Source organism: Symphalangus syndactylus, chromosome 14 (assembly GCF_028878055.3).
Source record: "Symphalangus syndactylus isolate Jambi chromosome 14, NHGRI_mSymSyn1-v2.1_pri, whole genome shotgun sequence".
In the NCBI taxonomy this organism is placed as follows: domain Eukaryota; kingdom Metazoa; phylum Chordata; class Mammalia; order Primates; family Hylobatidae; genus Symphalangus; species Symphalangus syndactylus.
The window spans coordinates 69,892,404-69,919,221 of record NC_072436.2 but is presented as its reverse complement, the minus strand read 5'-3'; the positions used below and the strand labels follow the sequence as shown (position 1 = coordinate 69,919,221).

The following is a 26,818-nucleotide window of genomic DNA, read 5'->3' as shown; positions in this document are numbered from 1 at the left end:
ATGAGAGTCCTAACCCTGCATTTCTATAGCTTTACTGTCTTTGCAAATTCTCCTCCCATTAGTTTTCTGATGTGGTTGGGACTAGGGGATTTATTAAAGGGAGCTGTAAAATACCATCTAGGCTTCACCTGAAGCATAAATATCTAGGGCTAGTTTTCACCACCTTTGGCAGTCTGTGACTAGTTATTTGTTTAAACTTTTTTTTCTTTCCCTCATTTTATAGCGTGAGATGTCATTTTAGGTTCTCTGGAAACCTAAAGACTGTTGTTCTTATGGAGGACGGAGTTTAAGACTTATGATATTTTAGAAAGTGCTCCCTCTCTCAAGATTAGAATCCTGGCTCCCTGTAGGTTTGCTTGATGAGGCCATGACAGATGGGGCCTGACCTCAGGGTATGTCAGATTTATTGACCAGGATGTGTGTGTCAGCTTCCCAGGGCTGGGCGAGTCACAGGAGCAGGGACAGAATGTTCTGCTTTCTCTGCATGCACTCAAGAGTTTCTGGTCTAGTGGGAATTCATTAATTAGAACATTCTTTTGGGTACTGTAAATACAAAAAGGGATAAGGTGTGGTACTGTCTTCCCAGAGCTCACAAGCCATAGGGGGGTAAGGAGTGCCGTCAGAGGGGCCTGCAGAGGACCCTGTCCCAGGGCTGAACACATGCAAGCCCCAAGGGGTCCCACGGATGGCAAAGTGAGCCAAGTGGCCTGGTGTAAGCAGAGCAGCAGGGCAACAGGTGACCAGGGACCAGTGTTCCACGTTGCTGTCGGGAATTTTGGGGAGAGGTGGAGAATGAAGGGCTGGAGAGCGCGAGCTCTATCTGGGGTGGCACACCTGAGTGAGTCCCAGCTGAGGGGCTGCGTTTGGAAGTTCAGGCCCGGTGTTGCCATTCTGCTTATTCAAGAGGAGCTGGACGTCTGCATGGAAATATGAAATCTGCCTTCTAAAATGCTGACAACTGATTAAAGCCATCGAAGAACAGTGTGGCTCACTATCTGTTGCCATGTAAAGCATTTCTGTAGACTGAATAGTGTCCCTGGGCCATCAAGATCCAGGGGGGAAACTGAGGTAAAGAGGTGTAATTGTTTGCATGGCCATGCCTCCCCCAAGATGGTCAGCTTTTCCAAATGTGAGTATGTCTCAGCTGTCTCTGTAGCCCCGCACTTGGCCCATAGGAAAAACTTGTTATGAGTTTGTGGTCAGGGGACTGAGCTTGGGGATGACCCTGACCTTTCTCAGGAGAAGGGTTAATTTGCAGGGGGAAAATGCCTGGAAACAAAAGAGATGAGTGGTTTGAGGTGAATTTTGCCAAGCAGAGGCACAGCAGCCTCTGGGCAGCAGCTGGGAGCATGGGTTCTGGCGCTGGAATGATGGGACTGAACCCCACCTCTGCCAGTTACTAGCTCTGGGACTCTGGGCAAGTTTCTCAACTTCTCTGAACCCTGGCTTTCTCACTTATACAACAAGGGTAATAATCCCTACTTGAGAGGGGAGTTGTGAGGGATACATGGTTATGGTATGCAGAGTGCTGGATACCATGCCTGCCATGAACTAAGCTTTTATTGAGCACTTACTATTATTATTAATAGTAATGTGTATGATGTGAATGTGGAGAGATGGCAAATCGCCCTGATTAGCAAAGTGTAAGGGTGTGTGAATGTGATGGACAGTTATAATATTTCCCTTTGGCCAAGAGCAGGGCTTGGGACTAAGGGGAATGGGAGAGCAGTCACCCACCCTAGCGTTCAGAAGGCTTCCAACAGCTGAAGAGGGGGCTCCTCCACCACACAGGTGGCTGTGGCTTGGCTTGCCTGGCTGCCAGCTCTTGGAAAATTTACACCAGCCCTGATCTGGTGGGGAGGGCACCTGAGGAAGAAAAACTGAGCTTCTGACTTGCTTTGGATCAGAACTTGGTAAAGACCTGCCCTTTTTCTCCAAAGAGGATTCTCTCAACTCATAGCCCAGTACACAAGAGGCCCTGTATGCTTGATTCTGGGCCGACCCCTGGACGTGGCTGGTGGGAGAGTACCTTCTGCCTGTTGTACAGGGAAGCTTTCTGATATCTGGGTCAAGAGGGCAAACTTCCTTCAGGGCCAGTGTTTTTCCACAATGACAAGGGCACTCATGAAAACAACCCCATCAGTCCCCCAGGGGCCCCTAGTATGTTAATTATTAGTAAGAATGATAATCATGAATAATGACAGTGTCTATCATCATCATCGTGCTTTGTATTAACAGGGTGCGGAGGCCTGTCATCTGGAGGAGTTTCTTAGCCCTGCGGTGTTCCGAGGAGGGGGGTGGCCAGTGTGCCTCTCCTTCTTCCTCTCCAGGTGAGGCTCAGAGGCACTCATACAGCTGCACCTCAGACAGAGGAAAGCCCTGCCCACACCGCCTACTGCAGCAGGCTCTCCTGGTCCCCAGGCTCCTGGGCTGCTGCATCTGATGGCCTTAAGTATCATGGCTAAGAACTCAGCTTCAGGAGCCAACGAGGCTGGTTCAAGTCCAGGCCCTGCCATGCGGGCTGGGTATAGCCTCTCTTTCTTCTTCATGGGGTCAGTATGATTAAATGAGTTAGCACATGGATTGTACTTCAAACAGTACTTGACATGAAGCCAAAACTTTAATAGGTGCCAGTTTTTATTAACGATTAGTATGAAACTGCCAATCCTCAACCATATTTGACCTACAAAAATGGCAATTTCATATGGATCCATGACTCTTAACGTGGGGGCAATTTTGCCCTGCAGAGGACATTTGACAATGTCTGGAGATATTTTTGATTGGCACGGCCAGGGATAGTAGTGCTATTGGCATCTAGTAGATAGAAGCCAGGGATACCGCTGACATCCTTCAGTATACAGGTCAGTTTCCACAACAGAATGACCCAGCTCCAAATGTAATAGTGCCAAGGTTCAATATAGGTCCCCCTAATAGTATTCTATTATAGACAGACTGATTGTCTTTGACTATGTCTTTCTGAAACCCACATGGCTTCCATTGCCTAAAGAATAAAGACAGCTTTCAACAGGCTCTGGCCTCCAATTTATCTCTAAGCTGGTCTCCTCTCTGTCTCCCTGGTGTAGCCACACTGATCTGCATTAGCAGGTCCCCTGAGCACGTGAGGCCTGGAACAACTTCTCTACTCCCCCCAACTGGTCTAACCCTAACACCTGCTCTGGGAAGCTTTCTTTGAGTGGCTTTCTTCCCCAACCTGGCTGACTGTGGCAATCACTGTGCCTCTGAACTAATGTGATTCCCAGGTCCCACTCCTGGAGATTCTGATTCTGTAGGTCAGAGCAGGGTTCAGTAATACTTCAAGAAGCCCCTCAAGGAGGATGATGCTCAGCCAGGTGTGGAGACCGCCATGCATGTCCTGCATCTTTATTTCTAAGTTGCTCCTTGTTCTGTTACCATTTATGTACACTAGGCCTTTGCCTGCGCTTCTGGCTTGTTTTATGAGCTGGATTGTGAAGATGCTGGAGGGCAGAGACCACATCTTAGAGACTTTGGCCACTCAAAGGTATCCATCCCAGTGCCTTGTGCTCCAGAAATTCTAAGTTATGAATTAAATATGAATCCAAGAATTTTCAGACTTTGCTAAACCCATGAATGACCTGAGATGCTTGTTAAAAATGCAGAGCCCCAGGCTTGAACTTCCTGGGGTTCTGCCTCAGTGGCTGTGGGCTGGGGGCCCTGGAACCTGGATTTTTAGCCATCTGGTTTTGAAAAAGGTGTCCCTCAGCCCACTGTTCCAATCCTCTGACACATCTGGCTCCAAGGGTCTTGGGGCCTCTGGCAAGTCTTGTGAAGGTAAATGCTCTTCTAATTGGATGCTGGACTGACCCCAGCCCCAGATCTCCAGGAGAACAGGGGATACTTACACACATGCTGGCTTGTCCTCCTGCACCAAAAACCTGCAGGTTCCATGGAAGCAGAACTGAGTGTGGGAATCTGGGCAGTCATTAAAATGGGACACCACTGCTGCGGCCACGGGCGGGTCTGCTGGGGGAGAGGAAAGACGCGGGCTCAGATCCAGGAACAGCTGACATGCATACCCCACACCTCCCACCCTACCGGTCAAGAAGGTGGAGCCCCTGATGGCTGGGACTTTGGGTTCTCACCTGGGGCACACCCTCCTCAGCTCTCACTTACTTTCTAAAGCCTAAGACAGGCCTAGAGCTCCTGTATAGCGTGCTTTCTAGCGTTTTGTTTTTGTAAACAGCAAAACAAATTTCCCCCCAAACTAACGTAATTCAAAGATAACAGAGCAATTTTACTATTTCAACACAAGAGCTACCTAATTTCACTTTTGCAAAGTGACAGTGATTTTTTTTTAGATAGCCTTCATAAGAATCTGTTTTGAAAGCAAGAGAACAGAAAGGTACAAAAGAATATTTTGTAACCATTAAATTGATGCAGAAGCAGAAGAGTTAATGATGCAAAAAGGTGCTTATGATATACAGTAAGTTAAGTAAATGGGTTTCCAGTATTGTCTATATAGTATGATCCTCCTTAAAAAAAAAAAAAAAACAACACAAATAGAAATTAGACATGAAGGAGTCTGGGAAGGACATACACTAAGATGGTAGCAGGGCTTCTCTTGGTAGGATTAGGAGTGATAAGGCTATAAAGATTACTTAAAGTCCCATTACTGGGTATATACCCAAAGGAATATAAATCATTCTATTATAAAGATACACGCATGCGTATGTTCGTGGCAGGCCTATTCACAATAGTAAAGACATGGAACCAACCCAAATGCCCATCAATGACAGACTAGACAAAGAAAATGTGATACATATACACCATGGAATACTATGCAGCCATAAAAAGGAATGAGATCATGTCCTCTGCAGGGACATGGATGAAGCTGGAAGCCATTATCCTCAGCAAACTAACGCAGGAAGAGAAAACCAAACACTGCATGTTCTCACTTACAAGTGGGAGCTGAACAAAGAGAACACGTGGACACAAGGAGGGTGTGGGGGGAGAACACTCACTGGGGCCTTTTGTGGGAGGGTGTAGGGGGATAACATTAGGCAAAAGAACTAATGGATGCTGGGCTTAATACCTAGGTGATGGGTTGTTATGTGCAGCAAACCACCATGGCACACGTTTACCTAAGTAACGAACCTGCACATCCTGCACATGTACCCTGGAACTTAAAAAAATTAAATAATTAAAAAAAAAAAGATTACTTAAAGCAAGAAACCCGTATGAGAGCAGCACAGTCAGTGTTGGGAAATTCTTTTCTCTTTCCCATAATGAGGAGAGAGGAAAAAGAGCCGAGTAGGGGCTGAGACGGGTCCTACTCAGAGCCCTAGTACCATGACTCTCACGAGCTTGGGGTGGTCACAAAACCTCTCAGCATTTTCCATCCCTGGCTTTCAGACAGGAATAAAAATAGCCAGCCAATTCGGAGCACCATCATGCACAACAGACCTGCTGACCAGGCAGTACTTTGGGCTTATTTTATTCCACTCCCATTTTGTCCAAAGTAAATTTGAGGCATGGTATGTAGCTATTTCTTTTTTTTTTTTTTTTTTTTTTTTTTTTTTTTTTTGAGACGGAGTCTTGCTCTGTCACCCAGGCTGGAGTGCAGTGGCGCAATCTCGGCTCACTGCAAGCTCTGCCTCCCGGGTTCACGCCATTCTCCTGCCTCAGCCTCTCCGAGTAGCTGGGACTACAGGCGCCCGCCACCACGCCCGGCTAATTTTTTGTATTTTTAGTAGAGACGGGGTTTCACCGTGGTCTCGATCTCCTGACCTCGTGATCCGCCCGCCTCGGCCTCCCAAAGTGCTGGGATTACAAGCGTGAGCCACCGCGCCCGGCCGGTATGTAGCTATTTCAAGACAGCTCCATCGATACAGTCTCCATTGCTTCTTTCAACAGGTCCTCGTGTGCTTCTGTTTTGGGTATTTCAGGAGTGGGTCTTTCCCAGTTAGTTTTTTTTGGGGGGGTAATAAAACATGTTCCTGGAGCTCTTGCTCTCTGAGAAAGGACAGAACATTTCACATCTTGGGAGATTTTAGACCATCACTAAATATTAAACTCCTGTTACTATCTTTCTATTCATGAGCTGCTTCTAGAAGTGTCATCATTTTAGAAATCCCATAATTCCAGGGGGGAAAAGCAGAGGCTAAAAATGCAACAGAATCCTTGACATTGAAGGAGACACATTGCGTAGTGGTTAAAAGCATGGGCTTTGGAGTCGGAGACACAGGTTTGAATCCTGCCTCTGCCACCTGAAGCAGCTGGCCTCTCCTAGCCTGCCTCTGCAGCTACAAGACAGCGGGTCCCCCTGCCTCCTTGGTGCCTCTGCGGTTGAATGAGGTAATGCTTGTTAAGTTCTGTACTCAAGAGATTGTGTGGTATGACACTCGCTGTTAGCTCTCCTGTTGCCACCACTGACAATCCCAAGATATGAATGAATATCCACATGTGATAAAACCACTACAGTATGTAATCCCCCCATACATTCAGTGAGGTGTAACTAAAAGTCCAAGTGTCACCTTTAGCCTTTAATGACAGTTACTGTCTTTCACACATGAGGACAAGCAGAGAAGCCCAAAGCCAGGTAGAGATGTCGACCTGGGGCTGCTGGACCCTCCTCTGAGTAGGAGTCTGCAGGACTGCTGGGTCCAGTTGCCTGAGCTGGTTACAGTCACCTGCATGTGCTTGGCTTGAGTGGTTGAAGAACAGGCCCAGTCACTGGCTAACAGTAGACGCTGGATGCTGAATTGAGACAGGAAGGGTCTGCTGTAGTTTGCATAACTGGCTTCTCTGTGCTCACTGAGCTTGTCAAGGAGCAAACACAGAGAGATGAAGGGGCCAGACTCTAGAGGCCAGTGCAGGCCGGCAAGGCAGCAAAGCTTCATCTGTACTTACAGCCACTTCCCATTGCTCACATTAGCACCTGAGCTCCGCCTCCTGTCAGTTTAGCAGTGGCATCAGATTCTCACAGGAGCGGGAAACCTATTATGAACTGTGCGTGTGAGGGATCTAGGCTGTGTGCTTCTTATGAGAATCTAATACCTGATGATCTGTCACTGTCTCCCATCACCCCCAAATTGTACTGTCTAGTTGCAGAGAAACAAGCCCAGGGATCCTCCCGATTCTACATTATGGTGAGTTGTATAATTATTTCATTACATATTACAATGTAATAATAATAGAAATAAAGTGCACAATAAATGTAACAAGCTGGAATCATCCTGAAACCAGCACCCCTCCCAAGTCCGTGGAAAAATTGTGTTCCATGCAACTGGTCCCTGTTGCCAAAAAGGTTGGGGACTGCTGGGCTAGTGGATCTCATTTGATGTACATGTTCAAAAAGGCTTTTGACAGGCTCCACAAAAGGCTGTTTAAACCACCACCTCCAAGTGGCTAGAGGAAGTCCCTTTGTCAGGGCTTTGGGCTGAGTTCCTCCAAGTGTGATCTGCAGACAGACAGCTTCACATTCCCCTGAGTTTGCCTGCCACCCCTACCCAGCCTAGACCTACTGAATTAGGATCTCTGGGGTGAGGCCCAGAAATCTGTGGGACAAACTTGCTGGGTGATTTTTTAAAGTCAGGCCTATTGAAATAGAATTGCTATACTGTAATGTTTGCCCTGCAGGTAATTTACTTATTTATTTATTATTTATATTTTTATTTTGAGACAGGGTCTCACTTTGTCATCCAGGCTGGAGTGCAGTGGCACGTTCATGGCTTAGGGCAGCCTTGACCTCCTAGGCTCAAGCAATCCTCCCACTCAGCCTCCAGAGTAGCTGGGATTAACAGGTACATGCCACTGCACCCAGCTAATTTTTGTATCTTAGTAGAGAGACAGAGTGTCACCACATTGCCCAGGCTGGCCTCGAACTCCTGGGCTCAAGTGATCCGCCTACCTCGGCCTCCCAAAGTGCTGAGACTATAGGTGCGAGCCGCCATGTCTGGCCCCCTGCAGGTGATTCTGATGCACACTAATGTTTGAGATGCAGGCTTGTGTTACACAGAAGCAAAGGATAGATGGGCTCTTGCAAACGTGGAAAGGCCAGGGTCCTTTTTCGAGTTGATTATCTTCCAGCTCTTCAAACTCCTGTGTGATTCTAAAGCCTGAAATCTGCTGAGGTTCTTCGTGGTAAAGTATTAGGTCAGTAGAAATACACTCAAAGAAAGAGAAAACTTGGAATCTGTTTTAGAACACTTCTCCAAAACTGGTGAAGGGTGGACTCTGCTACGGTCTCATTTAACCCCTATTGATGGATACCTTTGCCTCTTTTTATAAATGACATGAGGTGGTGTTATAAAAATAGGTACCATAAAAAGGCAATGCAAACGAGAAACAAGTGTGTGTGGGAGAAAGAGAAGGAGAGAGATGGGAGAGAGGGACATAAAAGGGAAGAAGGAGGGAAGGAGACAGGAAGGGAGACAGAGAGTAGACAGAGACGGGGTGGGGTTATGAGAGCGATAAGAAAGAGAAGGAAGAGAAGAAGAGGGGAGGGAGGGAAACAGGAAGAAACAGACAGGCAGGCAGTGAGAGAAGGAAGGAGAGATTGGGCCAAAGGAAAGTAAGGGTAAGGAGCAGCAATGAGCAAAACAGGCACCAGGTTAATATACAAAGACGGATATCAGAAAATCACACGCACATGCCAAAACTGAGGGACAAATCTAACTCTATGCCTCCTGGCAGTCTTAGCAAGGATGTATAAGGTTCATTAGATAGGAATATATATACCTGTTCTGCACAAGCTGGACAGGCTCAGCTTTCCCCAAGTCTGTGGTTGGAGAGAAATGGTCAGAGAGCAACTTCTCTTCTTCCGCGGGGGTTTTTGTAGGGGACTTCATGTGCTATAGTGAATGACATCCTGAACAATTTCCCAAAGAAGCGTCTGCCTGTGTAAACCATCAGTTCCTTCACTTCACACAGCTCACTAAGAAGCCAGAAGAGTCCAAGCTGTGAAGAAGCTCCATGCAACAGTAACAGTGATGGCAGATGACACATGGTGGTCTCCCTCTGTGTATTCAGAGACCAGAGTGGAAACAAGCCTGAGGCTTAGAGTGCAAGTTCCTGGTCCTCCGTAATTCCACCTGTCTGCCTCAGCCCAAAGAGCAGAGAGGATGAAGGGAGCTTGATGCTAGTGGATTATCATTAAAAGGTTGTTTATTAAAAAAAACCCTTTTCCTGACTACAACCGTGATACATTCACTCTTGAAACTTTTTCAAAAGTTTCAAGACATTTTCTCATTACAAAAGTGATATATTTTAGGAAATTAAAATAAATCAATATATAATAAATACCATATTAGAGAATAAAACCCATCTGTAATCCACTGTGTAGAGAGAACCATGTAAGTACACACTGCATGCGAGCATGCACCTAAGCTTACTCTTTCTATTCTGTTATGTGCATTCTCCCCCCGCCCCCCCGCCCCCACATAACCAAACTTCTTAAAAACAAGCATTTAATTCAAGTTCGAGGTTCTTTGCGCAGGGTGCTATCCTGCCCCCACCACCCAGGAAGTTCAATGTGCATCATGTGCAGAACGGGTTCCGCTTCCACTGGCATATTTGGCAGCTTTGGAGCTTGCCACAGGTTTTCTAATAGGGGATGTGATTCAAACTTGAGACCTAAGTAGACAGGGAGGAGTGGGCCAAACCACAGTCCCAAGGGCGAGCCACACTGTGGCCACTCTGCTCTTCCTGTGCACCTTTAGGGTGAGCCAGCTCCAGGAGGGGCAGCGTGGGGGCTTGTGCGTCCCTAGGGTGCTGTGCAAGCCTTGTGAGCTGATGTGCTTTGCTAAAGCCATCTCCAACAAGTGAGGGAGGAGTAACTGTTCTCATTTGAGGGCCTTTAAAGGTGTTTGTCTTAGATCCCCCCAGACTCAGCAAAGAACACCCCCAATACCACAGCAGGGTCAGCCCAGGCAGACAAGGCTATTCCTATGAAAGGCACTTTGGTGAAGGTAGGGGAGGGCAGGGACAGGGATGTCACTTACTGAGTGCTTGCTAAGTGCTGGGGGCTTTCCTTACATCATCCCCCAAGTCGAGGCAGGGTAGGCGGCCTGCTTTAACCTAAATAGTCTCCATTTTTTAGGTAAGAAAACTAAACTGAAGCTTAGACAACCTTGTCAATGGGCAAGGGTTTGCTCAGTAACTTAGAGTACCATCTCCTCCTTGGGGGGCAAAACTGCCTCTAGTTATTTTATAAAAATGAGCATTACAAGGCAACCCCCAAATTCCTGGTATCTTTCCTAAGAATGATTCTCTCAGCCTCTCTCTCAGAGTCTGCCTCTGTCTTTTCTTCCTGCTTTTCTCTCTCTCCCTGTTTTTTTCTCTACCTCCCTTCACTCTCCCTTTCCCACTCTATTGTTTTTTCTGAAAATTCAAGACAATCGCGAGTGAGGGAAGGAAAGTCCTAGAGACTTAAAAGTAAAAAAAAAAGAATCATTTAGAAAAGGAAGGTGGCAAAGGCCAGCAGGGAATATCCAAAGAAAGTCTCCCCAAGATGTACCAGCTGAGGGCAGAGAAGGACTGGCGCTGGCCCCCAGGACTCTGGCCCATTTCCTCCAGACACCAAGTCTGAGTAGCACTTGGGGCTGATGATAGGAAAAGCAAACGTTCCAGGTTTTGGAACAGACCTCATATCGAGCCCACCAGCAGCTGGAGTTTCAAAGCCACTCAGTTCCTGTTGCCATGAAATTTATGAGAGGCCCCTCCAGCATGTTAACCAAACGCACATCTTGCAGACACCACTGCTCTCTGGGGAAGCTGTGAAAGCTTTGCCCAGAGACCACAGACCCACTAATAGGGCCTGGAGCCCAACCCCACTTACAGGAAGAGGGTCTGGAATAGCAATTGAGGGGCAGGGAAATCCCCCATCCAATTCACAGGAGGGGTCTTCGCAGTTCAGAGGAGCCAGGGAGACAGCCATCTGGACAGCTCCTTCCAACAGCCCTGCTCCCCTGGGGGCAGCGTCCACACCACTGAGCACAATCACCCCCTTTAAAAGCAGCCCTAATTGGACTTCATGCTGTGCTGGTCAGTGGGAGCCGGCTGAGCCCGTGACTCTTAACTCTCTTCCCCAGATGTCAAAAGTTGTGAACACGTTTGCCCATTGCAGAGCTTACATCATTTATAGCCATTTCATAACTTCCTCAGATATCATGGCTTTCTAACAATTTAATCATGACGTCTGGCTTTTTAGTAGGAACTTTCAGCCAAAGGTTCTGACCTGGGACTAAATATTTTGTCTTCAGATACTACAATGGCAAAGCCAACTAATACTTTCTGGATGTCTAGGAGAAAAGGCAGTAGATTAATTTAGTAAAGATGGGAGTCAGCAGTAGCTACTGGGGAAGCTGAGGGGGTGTAAATCTGATACTCCCAGGTATCAAGGCCTCCATTCCACCCCGAGGCCAGGCTGGAGTCACCCAAAGCTCTGGACTCAGCTCTAGGATGGGAGGCTGCTTCAGGGCAGCAGCAGGCCCAGTTTACAAGGGTGGAACTCCAAGCTTGGGAGGCAATGCGTGAACCTGCAAAGGCAGCTATGGAGTGAAGGAGAGGCTGGTGCAGAGGCTTACACTCGGGTGGCAGGACTGCTAAGCCAGAGCTTAGAGAAGTAAATGGTCTAGAACCCAGTGGCTGTCCAGAGAGACTTGGTGAGCAGGGGTCCTGCTCCCCTGGGCATATGGGGGGAGGTGAGGATAATTCTTACACTTTGTGAATGATCCCAAAGAAGAAGGGCACTGTCAGCATCTAGTGTGGCAATACTACTGACCTTTGCAGAGAGAGCAATGCCCCATCAAGGAAACTGATCGACAGGGGCATTTCCTGGGGCTGTGTGTGCAGGCAGAAGAACAAGAGAGTTTTCAAATGAGAGGCTGATGTCAGCAGAGTTACGGAAAAGGAATCCCTTTTTTTTTTACTGTCACATTGACAGTAGGAAATTGATCTCAAGTGTTACCAACTAATGAGGGGAATTCAATTTTGCTGTCTTAGAGGGGGGAGTGTGGGATGGTGGAGATGAGATAAATATAATTACGCAACTCATTCATTATTAAACCCAAGATCACTGAAATTCTTTTAAGTGATGGATATAAAACCATTTGAAAAGAGAGTTTAGCTCTGCAGTACCATCATTTAAGAGAGAAGGGGCCTTCGTTGTAGTTAAGCAGTGAAAGGGAGAAAGGTAACTATAGTGCTACAGTTCTCTTGCTGTTCCACTTGTTCAGCTGGGTGGGGTGGGGCAGGGCCATTTTTGTCTCTACCATCCCCCAACCCCAGATTCTCAATTTACTGAGAGAACTCCTATGCTTAAAAGAGAACAATATTTTTCCTATAACATAATCCCTGAAAAATCTCCTAGTTCTTCAGTGATCTTTTCCAATATTGACCAAATCTGACCCTATTTGCTTTTTAACTTTCCCTGATCATACACTGACTTTAGATCCTACCCACCCCTCCATCCCCACTGAAGGGCAGGGACTCCATATTATCTCACTAAACATCAAAAGCACCCTGTGGGGTTAGCATTATTAGTCTCTATTTTTAAGGTAAGAAAACAAAACTGAAGTTTAGATAACTTTGTCAATGGACATGTAGCTGGAATATAGTAGAACTGAAATTTGATCTGTTTTCTCTGATATTGAGATACTGAAGAGCTATAGAAAATTAGGATGCTACTCAAGTCCAGAAAGACAAATGCTGAGAAGGCACATGATCCCAACCCACAAATCACACTGGCAGTGAGGAAGGGGGAACACTTAACTAGTGAACATCTTCTAGTAATCAGAAAGGGGCACTTTCAGGAGAAACAAGAGGAAGTATTACTTTATTTGGGGGAGGAGTGGGGAATTATATATATGGAAATTATTATTCTCACAAGGGAGCAGTGGTTGAAAATACAGATGCAAAAGAGATTTCTCCATGTCCAGGGATGATGGTTAATTGAGGGGCTGCTGGAAGTAGGGTGGTGGCTGGAACATGAGATGCTATCAGGCCTTCCACTAAGGGCAGGAACCTCTGGGCTACAGAGTGCTCTTGTCCAGCAGCTCAGGGCAGGCCTAAGATGGACTTCTGAATTGCTTTTGCAGCTTCAAGCAAGATGCTGTAGGGGAAACCTAAGGGAACATCTGAGCCATTTTAATTGCCTCTGACCATTTCTCCCTTTGGGAAAAACCCAAGGGGCATCAGATGTGATGGAACCAAATTCAAACAAAGATATTGGTAAAGAAGCAGACAATTTAGTTTCTACTTTCCTACAAAGATACTGGTTATTGATAACACAGCAGCCGTGTGTGTGTGTGTGTGTGTGTACTGGGAAAAAAGATACAGTCAGAAAAGCCCCAGTGGGGTTCATCATGCTTACTTTGAAGGCAAAAGCAGAGTTTGCATCATTTTGGTACCTTTTTCTTTTCCAACAGGGAGAAGAAAATCAGATAACATGAACACAGAAGTATTTTGCCAGCTTTCAATTTTATCTAAAGTATCTGGTCTTAGAGTTTTTAACCCAATGTAGAATTTTCTGAGGTTGGACTATGATGATGATGATATTATTATTAGGAGCAGCTACTATTGGATTGTCCACCCACTGTAAGTGCTATGCCCAGCATTTTATAGAGAGAATTCTATTTAATCCCCACAAAAATCTTGCAAGGGAATCCTTACTATTTCAACTTACAGATGAGGAAAGTGGAGCTGAGGGGGGTTAAAGTTGTTCAGTGCTGCGAAGTCAGCAAATGGCAGAGCGGAAACCAGAACTCATGGTTGGTTTCCTCTAAAGCTCTCGCCCTTTCTAATACAGCACACTGTCACTTCAGAGGGCACGTGTGTGTGTGTGGATGTGTGTGAGAGAGAGCTGAGAGTTAAGAAGTCCTTATGGGCATCTTCCACACACTCAAGATGACTCTCATTTGGAAAATAAACAAATCAGGAATTACCAGGAAAATTTAGGGGCATTTTAGAATTAAAAGGGCTAAGAGTCCCAAGGCAAATGGCTTTAATTAGCAAAGAGGCTTTGGGAAATTAAAATAAAACCTCAGTGGAATCATGTTAAGTGCAGGCTAAAACCAGAGACTGTGTCCATCTAAAGATGCACAACATACATACTTCAACTTGGCCTGTTACCTGTACCCTGATTCCCCCTGGGAACACCACTGCCTCCCCGAAAAGGCACAAGGAGGAGAGAGGCAGGTATGAGACTCCACAAGCAGCCTGCCAATCACCATTCTATATTCATTATGGATTAAAATGCAATGGAAATAGACAGGAAACATACTGGACGAAGATCACACTCTCTGCCACTAAGCTCCTCTTCTTCCTCATGACCCCATTCTCCAGCTCCCAGGTTGCTTCTTCTATCCCTACTACCTTGGTCTTAGTAATTTTAAGCAAAAAAAAAAAAAAAAAAAAAGAAATTAAGAAAATTACAGGTCATGATTTTGCTTTGAGAGCTGGAAGCTAAGCCTCCCTTTTCTTTTAATATGTGATAATTTGATTTCAAAGAGACAAATCATTTCCTTCTTTCATATCTTCAAACCAGAAAGCCCCTTATTGTAGTTACATTCTGTTGGTGTCAACCAGCATTTGGAAAATACTTTACTTCCAAGTTCCATTCACAAGGTAAACAAGGAGGTCTATGTTTGGCTCTCATCAGCTGGCTTTGAATGAGAATGTGAATGGCTCTGGGAACTGGAGCCCAGTCCTGCTGGATGGGGAATTCTGTTCTGGCTTTGTTGAAGGAACAGCCCCGTTAGAGCCCAGGGTTACCTGCCTTTGCAGTCTGTGTGCCTCTATTCTCCTTATAAATATCAAAATTGTTAGGTAAAGTGGTTGGCAGGAAACTCTCAATCCACCCTTAGGAAAAAATGCTTCCTCTTGTTGAGTCTTTGAACCATAATCCATTTAAACCCTCTACACTGAGCACATATAAGCATTATTGGGATGATTGTTTTTCTAGAACATTTTATGTCCTCAGAACTTTTGACCAGTGCCTTTTTCATCTGCAGTTTGCAGATGCAGTGTGGGTGGAAGAAGGATACTCCTCATTTTAAGTGAGGAAACTGAAGAATACAGAGGTAAATTTAAGGCAAAGCTCAACAGTCTTAAAAACATAGAAGGGAATTTGTAGTTGGGACTATGTCCCATGACAAAAATGTGACTCTCTTTCCTATTCCCTCTGAGTTTTGTACAGATGATTTTGGTTGTCGTTAGATAAAAGCCTTTCAATCAAGATTATATTCAAGGGGAAAGAAGCTGAGATGTAAGAGAGTGGTTGAATTATATGCAATTATTTTCTTTTATACATTTTCAAATTTCATGAAGTGAGCATTTTAGAGTTTGAATGCAACCATTTAAAATTAAAACCCCGTAACATTATAAACACAGTTAAAGCTTAACCAATTTTTATTGTTAATGTTTTATTCACAGACAGAATTGTAGCGTTATAGAAGACTGGCCTTGAGGAATCTAGATTTAATCTGCACAAGAAAAATCACGTTACTGTCTCATGTTTTATCAATAAAAAGGAAGAAGGAGGAAGGAGACAAAATAATCATTTGGAGAAGACAGAAGACGCTCAGAAGAAAGATGTTTGGTAAGAGATGACCTCAGGCTTGGTCTCTATGGACAGAAACCTCACACACTCCCACCATAAACAGCAAAATCCCAAAAGAGTACGGCCTATTTGATCCATTCCATTTCCAACCACTATACTTATATCACTTTTTTTTCTTTTAATTGAAAGAGTTCAGCTGGGAAACTGCTCTCTGAAGGAGGCAGGGAATATGCAAAAGATAAAGTGTGGGCCAGAGACTCCCAGAAGTTCCCCTAAATCCGGAGTCTTTTTCTCCTGAGAAGAGAGACTACATTTCCCAGCCTCCCTTGCAGTTAGGTGTGCCCGTGTGACCAGGATATGGCCAATGGATCTGAGCAGAGATAACATGCTCCACTTCCAGGCTTGGTCTATAAGAACCTCCCTGTGTGACCTCCCTTTGTCTTTTCCCAGCTGCTGTCTGATTAGAGAGGCTCCCGCAGGACATGGAGGAGGGAGGAGCCACAGGATGGAAGAAGCCTGGGTCCTTGAATAAGCACATGGAAAGAAGTCTGTAGAGCTAGGAAAACCTGCAGAGCCTTTGACATGAGCAGGAAATAAACAACATTTAGAGTTTATCTGTTACAGCAGGGAGTGTTACTCTAATGCCAAGCCTGAAGTCTGAACAGTGTTTAGGGGTTGGTTACAGAATTTCTGATGTGGGATGAATCCTCACAATAAATCATATCCTTTTCTGTCTTTCTCTGTCTCTTCTGGGAGCCTCACCCAAACACCAACATGCCCTGTGCTTACAATCTGAAGTCAATCTGGCCCTGATTGGGAGACTCCACTTTGAAACCCTGGTCCCCAGCTTAAGGTCTGTTCTGTCCGTTCTCCATCCTGGAGGGATCAGGTCGACCTTCACAAACCTCTCCAGGAGTAGTAACAGTCTTTTGGGATGAAGAGTGAGATCAGCTTTGTAATTTGAACAAAGTGTGGATGAGGCAAATGCTGCTTCTGCAACTCTATAAAACAAAATGTAAAGTGGTGCCGCCACAATTGACAGCAGGCAGGGCACAACTGTTTTGATGGAAATGCTATGCAGCTGATGCAAATTTACTGCATTCTCAAAACCCTCGGGCAGAAGTCGCCAAGGCAGGACAGCATGGTAACTACTGTAACATCAATCTTCTCGACATAGAAGATGGGTGCCCTACAGTTCTCCAGATGGCCATGATCACGTATCTCACCAGCTGCAAAATCTTAAATCGATACCACTGGAAAAAAAAAAGCATGACCATCCTGGCCCAGAATATCTTGATCATATCTTATTATAACTGGGAACTTCTCATCCATCCATTCTTTAGTTTTACTGGTAATGTGTTACACATCAAATAACTTTTTATAACAGCCCCCACAAGGGATTTTATAATTTGTCATTTAAAAAGTTATGCATCTTCATTGTATAATTTTTGGAAATACAAATATCCTAAGCAAACGACTTGCCATCTTATCACTGAGAAGAAATAACTTGTGTTTAGAAAACATTTTACAAATGCTTATTATTTTTAGTAGGTTGCCTTTTTTGTCTTTTGTATAAAAGATCATGTTTCTTTGACTTCTTTCCTCTTTTGTGGTGATTTAGAATATAAATACTCTTTATAATGTATTATTTAAATTTTTAAAAAATTTAGTTTATTTTCTCAATTATCAATGTTAAAAATGAAATTTGATGTGTCATTTGATAAAAAATTAGCATACTTACTTCCTCCTTCTTTTTCTTCCCGGTTACGTTTTTATTTCTGTCATCTGATTTCATATCCTCATTATTTTATATATAAAACTTACGTTTCAATAATTAATTTTGACATCTATACTAGTATAACTAAACTGACAACAGTTGCTTGGACACATTATCACTGGTTTTGAAAACATTATATCCTCCCCATTTGGGGGTTTTTATCTTGATACAGCTGCTATCTAGTTGAAGAGGCTCTTTGGACATTTTTTCCAGGAAGGGCATGTGAAAGGTATATCCATATAACGAAATATTATATGTCTGAGAACATCTGTATTTCATTCATGTACATGGCTTTGCATATGAATGACAACTTGGGTCGTGAGCTTTGGACCCCATAGGCCTCCTACCACTGACTTCTGGCTTGTAGCTGATGAAAAAACTGAAGCTAGATTTACTATATTCCTTTGTAACCTGTTTTTATTTTCACTTCAGTGCTTTTAAGACCTTTTCTTTGCAATGAGAACTGGTTAAATTACCCTGAAGTTAATGCTTTCAATCTTAAGGACAAGTCTTTTTTAGCTTAAGAAAGTTCTCTTCAATGATCTTTGATGATTGTGTCCGCCTTAGTTTTCTTTTTTCCTTTTGGAATTATCTGTATATTGGATCACCTGGTCCTTTTTTCCTTTTTTTCTCATTATTTTTGTTTTTCAGTCCTGAGTTCTGGGAGAAATTTCCCAGCCCATTAAAAAAAAATACTGACTTTACTGTGATATCTAATCTTCTGCTCATTAGTGTATTATGGATTTAAAATTGGTCACCATATTCCGTCATCTCTTTGTAGCTGTTTCTTACTTGTTTCATAGATACAATGTCAGCTTCAGTCTTGAAGACATAAATTAGATTATTCAAGATCTTTACCCATTTCTTAGGAATAGAGGCATTAGTTGAAATTCCTCAAAAAATCTTCGCATATGATGAAATCCTTTCTTGTGGCCAGTGATTTCTTGCATTGTCATCTTTACAGAGAAAGATCTGCTTTCGTGTAGCATGATGGGGAGTTAAGTTGGGCTCCATCAGAGACAATGGCCCTCTTCAATATTTTGGGGCCAGATAAAGGCAGAAAAGGGGAAGTTTAACTGTAGTGCCTTCAAATATCTAAGAAATCTATTTGGTAGAAGCAGGAGACAACAGGTACACACCAAAGAGTTTTCTCTTTTCCCCTGTGTTTTCCAGACATTCATGCCGTGCTAGTAGTGAGAGGTGACTGAGTTTGTCACTTATTGTGGCCTTGACTGTGTCCTTTCTTGAGGCATTGGCAGGATCCAGATGGCCTGCCCTCACCCTCATACCTTGGCCTTCCAAGGTTGGGCTATTTGGGTGATTCTGCCCCTGACAATCCTGTCTTCCAGAGGAGTGATTGTTGGACTAGGGTAGGAGGGCTGCCACCTGCACGCTCACTGGCAGAAATTCTTCAGAGCTTCTAGTACTGATATACATTTAGAAATGGTTTCATATTTCACTGATCATTTCAGTGAGTGTCCAAGAGTAGATTGGGCTATGGGAGGAGTAAACGTGGTATGCTGTAGTGTTAATTTCCCTGGAAACCCTTTGCTTATGGACATTTTCTACATTATATGCCTACATGGTGACCGATATAACAGTGCCTCGCCACCCCTACCAACCACTTAAAAAGTTTCTCCAGGAGGCTATTTTAAAAATGAGTGCATTCTCAGTTCTCTCTATGGGAATCCCCAGCAAAGCATCAGCTAGTATTTTTGCATACTCAAAGAGTGGACTGATTTCCGTTGGTGGATATCTGAGCCTTCCCCGGACAATATCCCCCAGAGCTGCAACCCCCCTCCCTCTCTCCAAGGTGTGCCAGGATTCCCCGTGAGGAAAACTCAATGCCAACATTCCTGCCTCTTCCATGATCTAAAGGCTCTGCCTCATAAAAAAGTTGGGAATTCCTGGTTTAAATCCCCTGGGCTAAGTGTAAATCAAGCAACTTGGAGCTCTGCTCTTAAAAGGAGAAATGTTGGGGGATTCCAGAAACACCAGGGCCATTTTACCTCTTAATAGTTTCTCCAAGCCATACTGGTTCAGAAGCAAAACCTCATAGTTCCATGAAAAATTTGTTTTTCCTCAAAACTAAAAGAAATGAAGCCCTAAGGGTCTCATTTCACAAAATCCTCCCCTAATCCAGAAGTGAAATATCAGAGTTGGAGGTACTCACAGCTAACTTTCTAGCCAGTCAGGGTTCTGCATATCATGTCCCTGGGAGAGGACACCCAGCCCATGCTCTACTCTTCCCGTATTCAGGGGCTCAGTCTCTAAGGTAGTGCTAAGTACTACTGCCCCAAATAGAATGAGCTGCCTTAGTACAGGCATTCTATTTGGGCAGATTATTGCCAGGAGGTTCTTCCTTAAACACATTAACATCTGCCTCCCAGAAACCTCTGTGTATTGTTTTGAATTCCATCCTTGGAAGCCACACAGAATAAGTCTCCCTCTTCTATACAGCAGTCCTTTCCCATTTCTATAGTCGGCCACCAAACCTCTGGGTCTTTGTGGTCCTAAATTCCCCTTGACATCCAGCCTCCAATATAGCTCCCAATGATCCCTACCTCCTGGTATCCACAGCCTTGTGAAGTCCCCTCCCATACTGTCTCAGGGTTGGTCTGTGTGACCAACAGAATATGAATGGGATGTGACTTCAGAGACTAGGTCATAAAAGGCACTGTAATTTCTGCCTTGTTCTCTTTGTCTCTCTCTCTTGGATTGGTCACTGTGGAGGAAGCTAGTTGCTAAGTCATTGGGACACACAATGGAGAGGTCCATGTGGAAAGACTGAGGCCTCCCACCAATAGCTTGTAAGTGAGCCATTCTTCAGCCCCACTCAAGCCTTCAGATGACAGTGCAGCCCCAGCTGCCATCTTGACAGCAACTGCAATGAGAGACCCTGACCCAGACCCTGACCCAGGAAAGCCACTTCTGAATTCCTCTCAGACCCTGTGTGGGAAAATAAATGTTTATTGCTTTAAGCTACTAAATTTTAGTTTGTCATATAGCAATAAATAACATACACTTTGAGTTTCTGTAAGTATTCTTTAAGCAAGAAAGTCTGCAAACCTCTTACCTCAGGGAAAATTCTGATTTTTTTTTTTTTAGTGTCTTTCTTAAAATAGTCCACTATAGAGTAATGGTGACAACAACAACAACAAAACACATTTACCAAATACGCTGGATGTTGGCCTTTGTGCTAAGAGTTTCATACCTACTACCTAAGTTAATTCTTATGAAAGCCCTGTGATATAGATTCTATTATTCTATCCATTTTACAGATGAGGAGTACAGGTTTAGAGAGGTTAAAAGCCTTGCCTAAAGATGTAGGGCTAGGAAGAGGCAGAAGGGAAATCCAAAAACAGGCACTGTGACCTCAGGGTCCTAGCTCTAAAGCTCTGGGTTACAGGAACAGAGTACAGTAGGAAAACCACCTCCCATGACCTGATTTCTACAATGATAGAACTTAATTCTCCATCAATTTTGCCAGCAGTTCTAGAATGCTGTTGGATTATATAAGCTTGTGGTCACCTAAGGCCTCTGGCTGTTTCTCCACTTAAACTACTGTCAAATTTGGCCTCATATCTTCCTAATTAAATCATTACTCTTAACCTAAATACTAACTGTTATTATGAATGTGTCACTGTTCAATTTAACTTGGTTGGTTGGCTGTGATCCATTGTTCTGGCTCAAAACTTTTTTTTTTCTCTTGAGTCTTTATTCTATCATCCAATACTTCAGCTATCATTCTGGGCACTGTGTTGTCTCTAAATCTGATAAACTTTGCCTTACATGTCTTCCTTTGATTTGCTTATAAAATTCTCAACAGGAAAGAAGGATAAAGCCTGCTGACACACCCAGGAGTCCCCCTTCTAGGTCAATACGAATACATCAACAAATGTTTTCTGAAGATGACCTAGTTAAAAACATCCTGTCCTTCCCAAAAGCTTCTAGGTGAACCCACATCGGGTATGTTTGGGGATCTCTTCATTTAAAGAGGTCACTGGCATTGTTCCTTCTCACTAACTAGCCAACTGTGAACTCTTGTAACTCATATTTCTCCATTTTGTCCAACTGAATACTTTGATTTTGTCATGTGCCTTGTTGAACTCAACTTGTATTCTCTTATACAGCCTTATGCTGGTGGCATTTCCCTCCTCAGTCTTACAACACTAAAAAAGAAGTAAAGTTAATCTGCTGTGACTCATTTTGATAGATTTACTCAAGGGCTTAGGTTTTCATTCTTTATTTGCTGTAATAAATTGGTCTCATGTTTTCCTGGGAGTGTCAAGTTTTATCATCTACATTCTAAACAATCTTCAGGCATTTTACATCTTTAAAGTCAGAAATGTATTTGTCTTTTTCCATTCTCTGAGCAATTTTTACATTTGCTGCTATTTCTTAAAAATCACCAACAGGGATGGGTGATTTCTGCTACAGGTTTCTCAGTACATTGAGGTAAAATTCATCTGTACCCTTGACGAGTAAATTCATCTGTGGTATTAGGGGTCTTTTACTAGGATACTCACTCAAGCTTTTATTTCATATTTACTATGTTTGTTTTATTCTTTTTGACAGAAAATATAAAAGCAAAATTATGTCAATAATAGTCTTTTCCTGGTCCTGCACTAAACTTTTCTACCTGCCACAAGAGATGGACTTATTCCTTCCTTTTTTTACCTGTCTGCTCCCAAAGATAGCCTCAGAAAACCATTGGTTTGGGGCCAATAGCCACAACTCTAGTTCTTTCTGTCCTTCAGTTTTCCTGACATTCTCATAAACACCTGGGAAGCACCAACATGCTTGTTCACTCAACAAAGTGCTCTTCCATTCTATTCTTTGTCACCTCTTGGGACACGTCCTTCTTTTGATGTTCTTGCATAACTTATTAGATGATGTATCAGAGAATTCCTTCTGCAGCCACATTGGGTTCCTTACAGTCTCTCTCCCCTTTACTTTCTCATGCACCCTCTGACTACAAACTCAGAACTCTATGAGCCTCTCAACTGGCCTGGCCATATTCCCTTTTAGAATCATGCTGTGGGATCACATCTGGTTTTACCCTGAATTTTTGGACACTCTGATTGCCTGAAATTGAACTCTACCTAGTGTTTCCTTCTCTCACTTCTATAGCACATGTATACCAACCTGTTATCCTTTCTGATCAAGACTGCATTCACAGAAGCAGGTGTCCCTGTTGTCTTCTTTATCTTCTGAGTAGTACATAACCAACAGGTGTGTAAAGAATTCTTCAGGTGTTCAATTTGTGGCATGCTAAGATTTCCAGAAAATGTACCCATCTGAAGTTTGCTGTCAAACCACATCCTATCCTTATGACTACTTTGTCATCAAGATCCAGACAATATTAATTTCTTAGATCAACCATCTATCTACAGAATTGATCTATGATGATTTAACTTTTGATATCCCCATTATTTTTTCTTGAAGCAACTGTCCATGTCATTATTGAGCCCATTTGTTTATTTGGGGCTGCCTGTCAAACATTTCTTTACTTCCTAACAGCACTCAGGTTTTCTTTTAGAGAATTACCTCTTCCCCTACATGTTTACATTGGCTTATCACCGTGATCAGATGTGCTATCCACCCTTCTATCCTCTCTACCTAAAATATGAATCTTGATAAGAAAGACAAAAAGATAATGCTGATGGAATTCATGCATTATAACTGTGGCATGTTGAGCACAGTTTCTGTTCTGAGATAGAATCTGCCATTCCTGATTCCTGGCTTCCTGGAGTCATCTGGGTTACTGTTCTGCTCTAAGGGTGATTCTCCAGCTTTCCCACAGATTCTGTGTGCTCCCAACAGCCTTCCAAAAAAGTTGCTTTTGTTCAAGTTAGTTGGAATTGATTGCTGCAACCAAAGAACCCTAGTTGATGAATTCAGAACAAGATCTGTTCTTCAACTGACTTCTTATAATGCTATTCCTTGTCACCAACTCTCCAGTGCCCACAGGATCATGGAATCACCCATTCAACTCACTGCAACCATTGATTTACTTCAGTTATCCAAAAACATTTCCTCAACAAGCCCACAGGCAAAAACCGAATTAAAATGCCAAGTTTCATCTATTCACTGCCCCCAAAGTGAGCTGTAAGTCTGTAGTTACCCAAGGTGGTAAATCTTGTTTATAGCAATACTGTGTTCTGTAGCCTTACCGCTCTTCTTTCTTCACTCAAGCTCACCCTTCCTAAATTGATACACCTACCTTCACAGTCTCCCCTCCCTTTCTTTTTGAGACAGACTCTTGCTCTGTTACCCAGGCTAGAGTGCAGTGGCACGATCTGGCTCACTGCAACCTCCGCCTCCTGGGTTCAAGTGATTCTTCTGCCTCAGCCTCCTGAGTAGCTGGGATTACAGGTGCCTGCCACCATGCCTGGCTAATTTTTGTATTTTTAGTAGAGATGGGGTTTCACCATCTTGGCCAGGCTGGTCTCGAACTCTTGACCTCATGATCCACCTGCCTCGGCCTCCCAAAGTGCTGGCACAGTCCCTTTTAATGTTTTATGAAATTAGAAAATAAATCCAGTATCACCTCTGAAGACTGAGAATCAATCAAAAGGAACTGAGCACTGCTTAGTTTTCAAACCACCCCTGCTACCCTTCCCATAGCATCTGGCTTGACCATTTTGAGTCTTTTTTCTCTCCCTGCAATTTCAGCTTAGGGACATATTGACCAGCTCAGTGGCTCTTTTGCCAAACATGTACTTACTTACTTCCCTGTCTTTGTATGCTACAAAGACATTATAGGTGAAATTATATTCATATATTGCATTTATGCAGGCAACCACCCCACTCTGGTGGCTGGCTGTGTTGGCCCTTTTCCATCAAGTCTCAGATGAACAGTCAAGAAAGACCAGATACTTACTAATTGGCTGCATCAGGAGCAACACTGTATGCTTCAGCAGGAAGTCACAATTCACAATCATATTTCCTCCTCCTGGAACTGAGGACTCTTCTACACTCCCAAGTGCCAAGCTGATGGTATTTGAAAGGCAAAAGCTCACAAAGTATGTATCTTAATTACAGTGCCCTGAACATATTTTTCCTAGCCTGCTTACATCAGGAAGTCATTGCTTTCTACTGCCCACTGGAGTGGACTTTTCCCACACCTATCCACTTGTGACACTCTTCTTGCAGATGGAGGTCTATATTTTGCCTCCAGCCAATATGGCAAAAATGACCTCTGTAGACTTAGATGGTGAAACAATGAATATTCTGACCTATTCCACAGTAGCCCTTAAGGGACGAAGGGTACAGGGAACAAAGGCAGGATATTTTGCCTCCTTCCATCCGTGTCTGAGTACCTCTAAGGTATAAACTCCTCTTGGTTGTATGAGACCCCAACCACAAACACCTAAGCTGTCTCTCAAAAACATCTAAGCAAATTCCAACGAGATCCTTATAATTGCACCCCCTGCTTTTATTCATTTCTTGTGTTTTTTGTTTGTTTGTTGTTGTTGTTTGTCTTTTTTTTGAGACAGGGTCTCACTTTGTTGCTCAGGCTGGAGTGCAAACACAGCCTCCTGGGCTCAAGTCATCCTCCTGCCTCTGCCTCCCAAGTAGCTGGAACTACAGGTGCGTGCTACCACGCCAGGCTAATTTTTGTGCTTTTTTGTAGAGATGAGGTTTGGCATGTTGCCCAGACTAGTATCAAACTCTTGAGCTCAAGCTATCTGCCTGCCATGGCCCCCTAAAATGCTGGAATTATAGGCGTGAGCTACCATGCCTGCCTATTTCTTGGTGTTTTTTTTTTAGACAGAGTCTTGTTCTGTTACCCAGGCTGGAGTGCAGTGGCACGATCTCGGCTCACTGCAAGCTCTGCCTCCCGGGTTCACACTCATCTCCTGTCTCAGCCTCCCGAGTAGCTGGGACTACAGAAGCCCGCCACCACGCCTGGCTATTTTTTGTATTTTTAGTAGAGATGGGGTTTCACTGTGTTAGCCAGGATGGTCTCGATCTCCTGACCTTGTGATCTGCCCGCCTCGGCCTCCAAAAGTGCTAGGATTACAGGTGTGAGCCACCGCGCCCAGCCCTATTTCTTGTTTTTAATCACTTTTGAAATTGCAAAAGCAATTCGTGTTTAAGAGAGAAAACTTGAGAGAACAGAAGAGTACAAAGAAAGAATAAACTCAAAGTATGCAAAAGCCATTCACAGATAACCACTATTAAAACTTTGGAATATAAATATTGTCTTTATTTTGTGTTCTCTGTGTCCAACAGAGAATAAAATGATACTACTCATGAACATTTCCCCAACTCAATTAGGTATTATGCTATAGGTTGACTATTCTTTATCCAAAGTGCCTGGGATTGGAAGTGTTTTGGATTTTGGATTTTTTCAAGTTTTGAATATTTGCATATACATATATGAGATATGAGATATCTTGGGGATGGGACCCAACTCTAAACATAAAATTCATTTGTTTCACATATACCTTATACACATATCTTGAAGGTAATTGTATACGATATTGTAGATAATTTTGTGCATTCTGTGATCACATGAGGTCAGGTGTAGAATTTTCCATTTGTGGTGTCATGTTGGTGCTCAAAGAGGTTCAGATTGTGGAGCATTTTAGATTTCAGGTTTTGGGATTAGGGATGCTCAATCTGGACATGGTAATCTTTGATGGCTGAAGTTTTCATCTAATATATACTATTTAACCAGTCTCCTCTTATTGGGCATTGTGATAGCTTCCCAATATCTCACTATTATGAAACATTATATGAAACCGAATATCCTTCTACATAGATCTTTGTTCATGCACATTTATGATTATTTTTCTGAGAGTAGAATTAGTGTGGCAAAGGAATGCTCATTTTTCTGAGACACATTGTCAAGCTGCATTCCAGGAAATTTGTAACAATTTACACTCCCCTGAGGAGGAGATGAGTGTTTCTTCATAACCGTTCCAATACTAGATATTTTTCATTTCCTTTCTTGTCAATTTCGTGGCAATGTATAAGAATCTCTTATGTTAACTGCATTTTCTTAATTTCTTGATGTAGATTTTTTTCACATGATTATTAACATTTGTATTTCAACTTTGGTTAATTAGCTGTTTATATCTTTTGCCTACTTTTCTAGTGATACATTCTTTCTTGTCTATTTGAAAGTGCTCTTTAAAATACTAATAACTCTGTATCCTGTTATATATGTTACAAATAATTTGTGGTTTGTGTCTTCCTTTTGCTTATGCAGAAGTCACCCTGACATTATTAGAGACCTTCTCTTTCTTAAGATTATATAAATATTTACCTATGCTTCCTTCCATTATATTATTGTTTATATTTAATTCTAAACCATCTATATTTTAGTGCATAAGATGTATTTCATTATTTTCTAAACAGCCAACCAATTATCCTAACTCCATTTGTGGAACAGTTTATCATCTCCTTATTGATTTGAAATGTTACCTTTGAAATGTTAACTCACTTTCAGTCTTTCTACTTAGTTCCACTGAGATTCTATTTCTGTACCA

The 26,818-nt window shown here is 43.3% G+C and overlaps 1 protein-coding gene across 3 annotated transcripts in view; it reads right to left on the bottom strand.

The window, feature by feature from the left end:
- TGFA (transforming growth factor alpha) overlaps positions 1–26,818 on the bottom strand; it is a 113,970-nt gene that overhangs the window by 13,721 nt on the left and 73,431 nt on the right. Inside the window, exons 1-2 of one of the 3 annotated variants that reach the window (XM_063617884.1) lie at positions 19,880–19,941; positions 3,882–4,002 (exon numbers count right to left, since the gene is read on the bottom strand). In XM_063617884.1, the coding sequence (XP_063473954.1) occupies positions 3,882–4,002; positions 19,880–19,916 (158 nt within the window). In that variant the 5' untranslated portion in view covers positions 19,917–19,941. Of the gene's footprint in view, positions 1–3,881; positions 4,003–19,879; positions 19,942–26,818 lie in introns of those variants that run through there. The other 2 variants (XM_055242549.2, XM_055242548.2) reach the window with 2 other exon arrangements.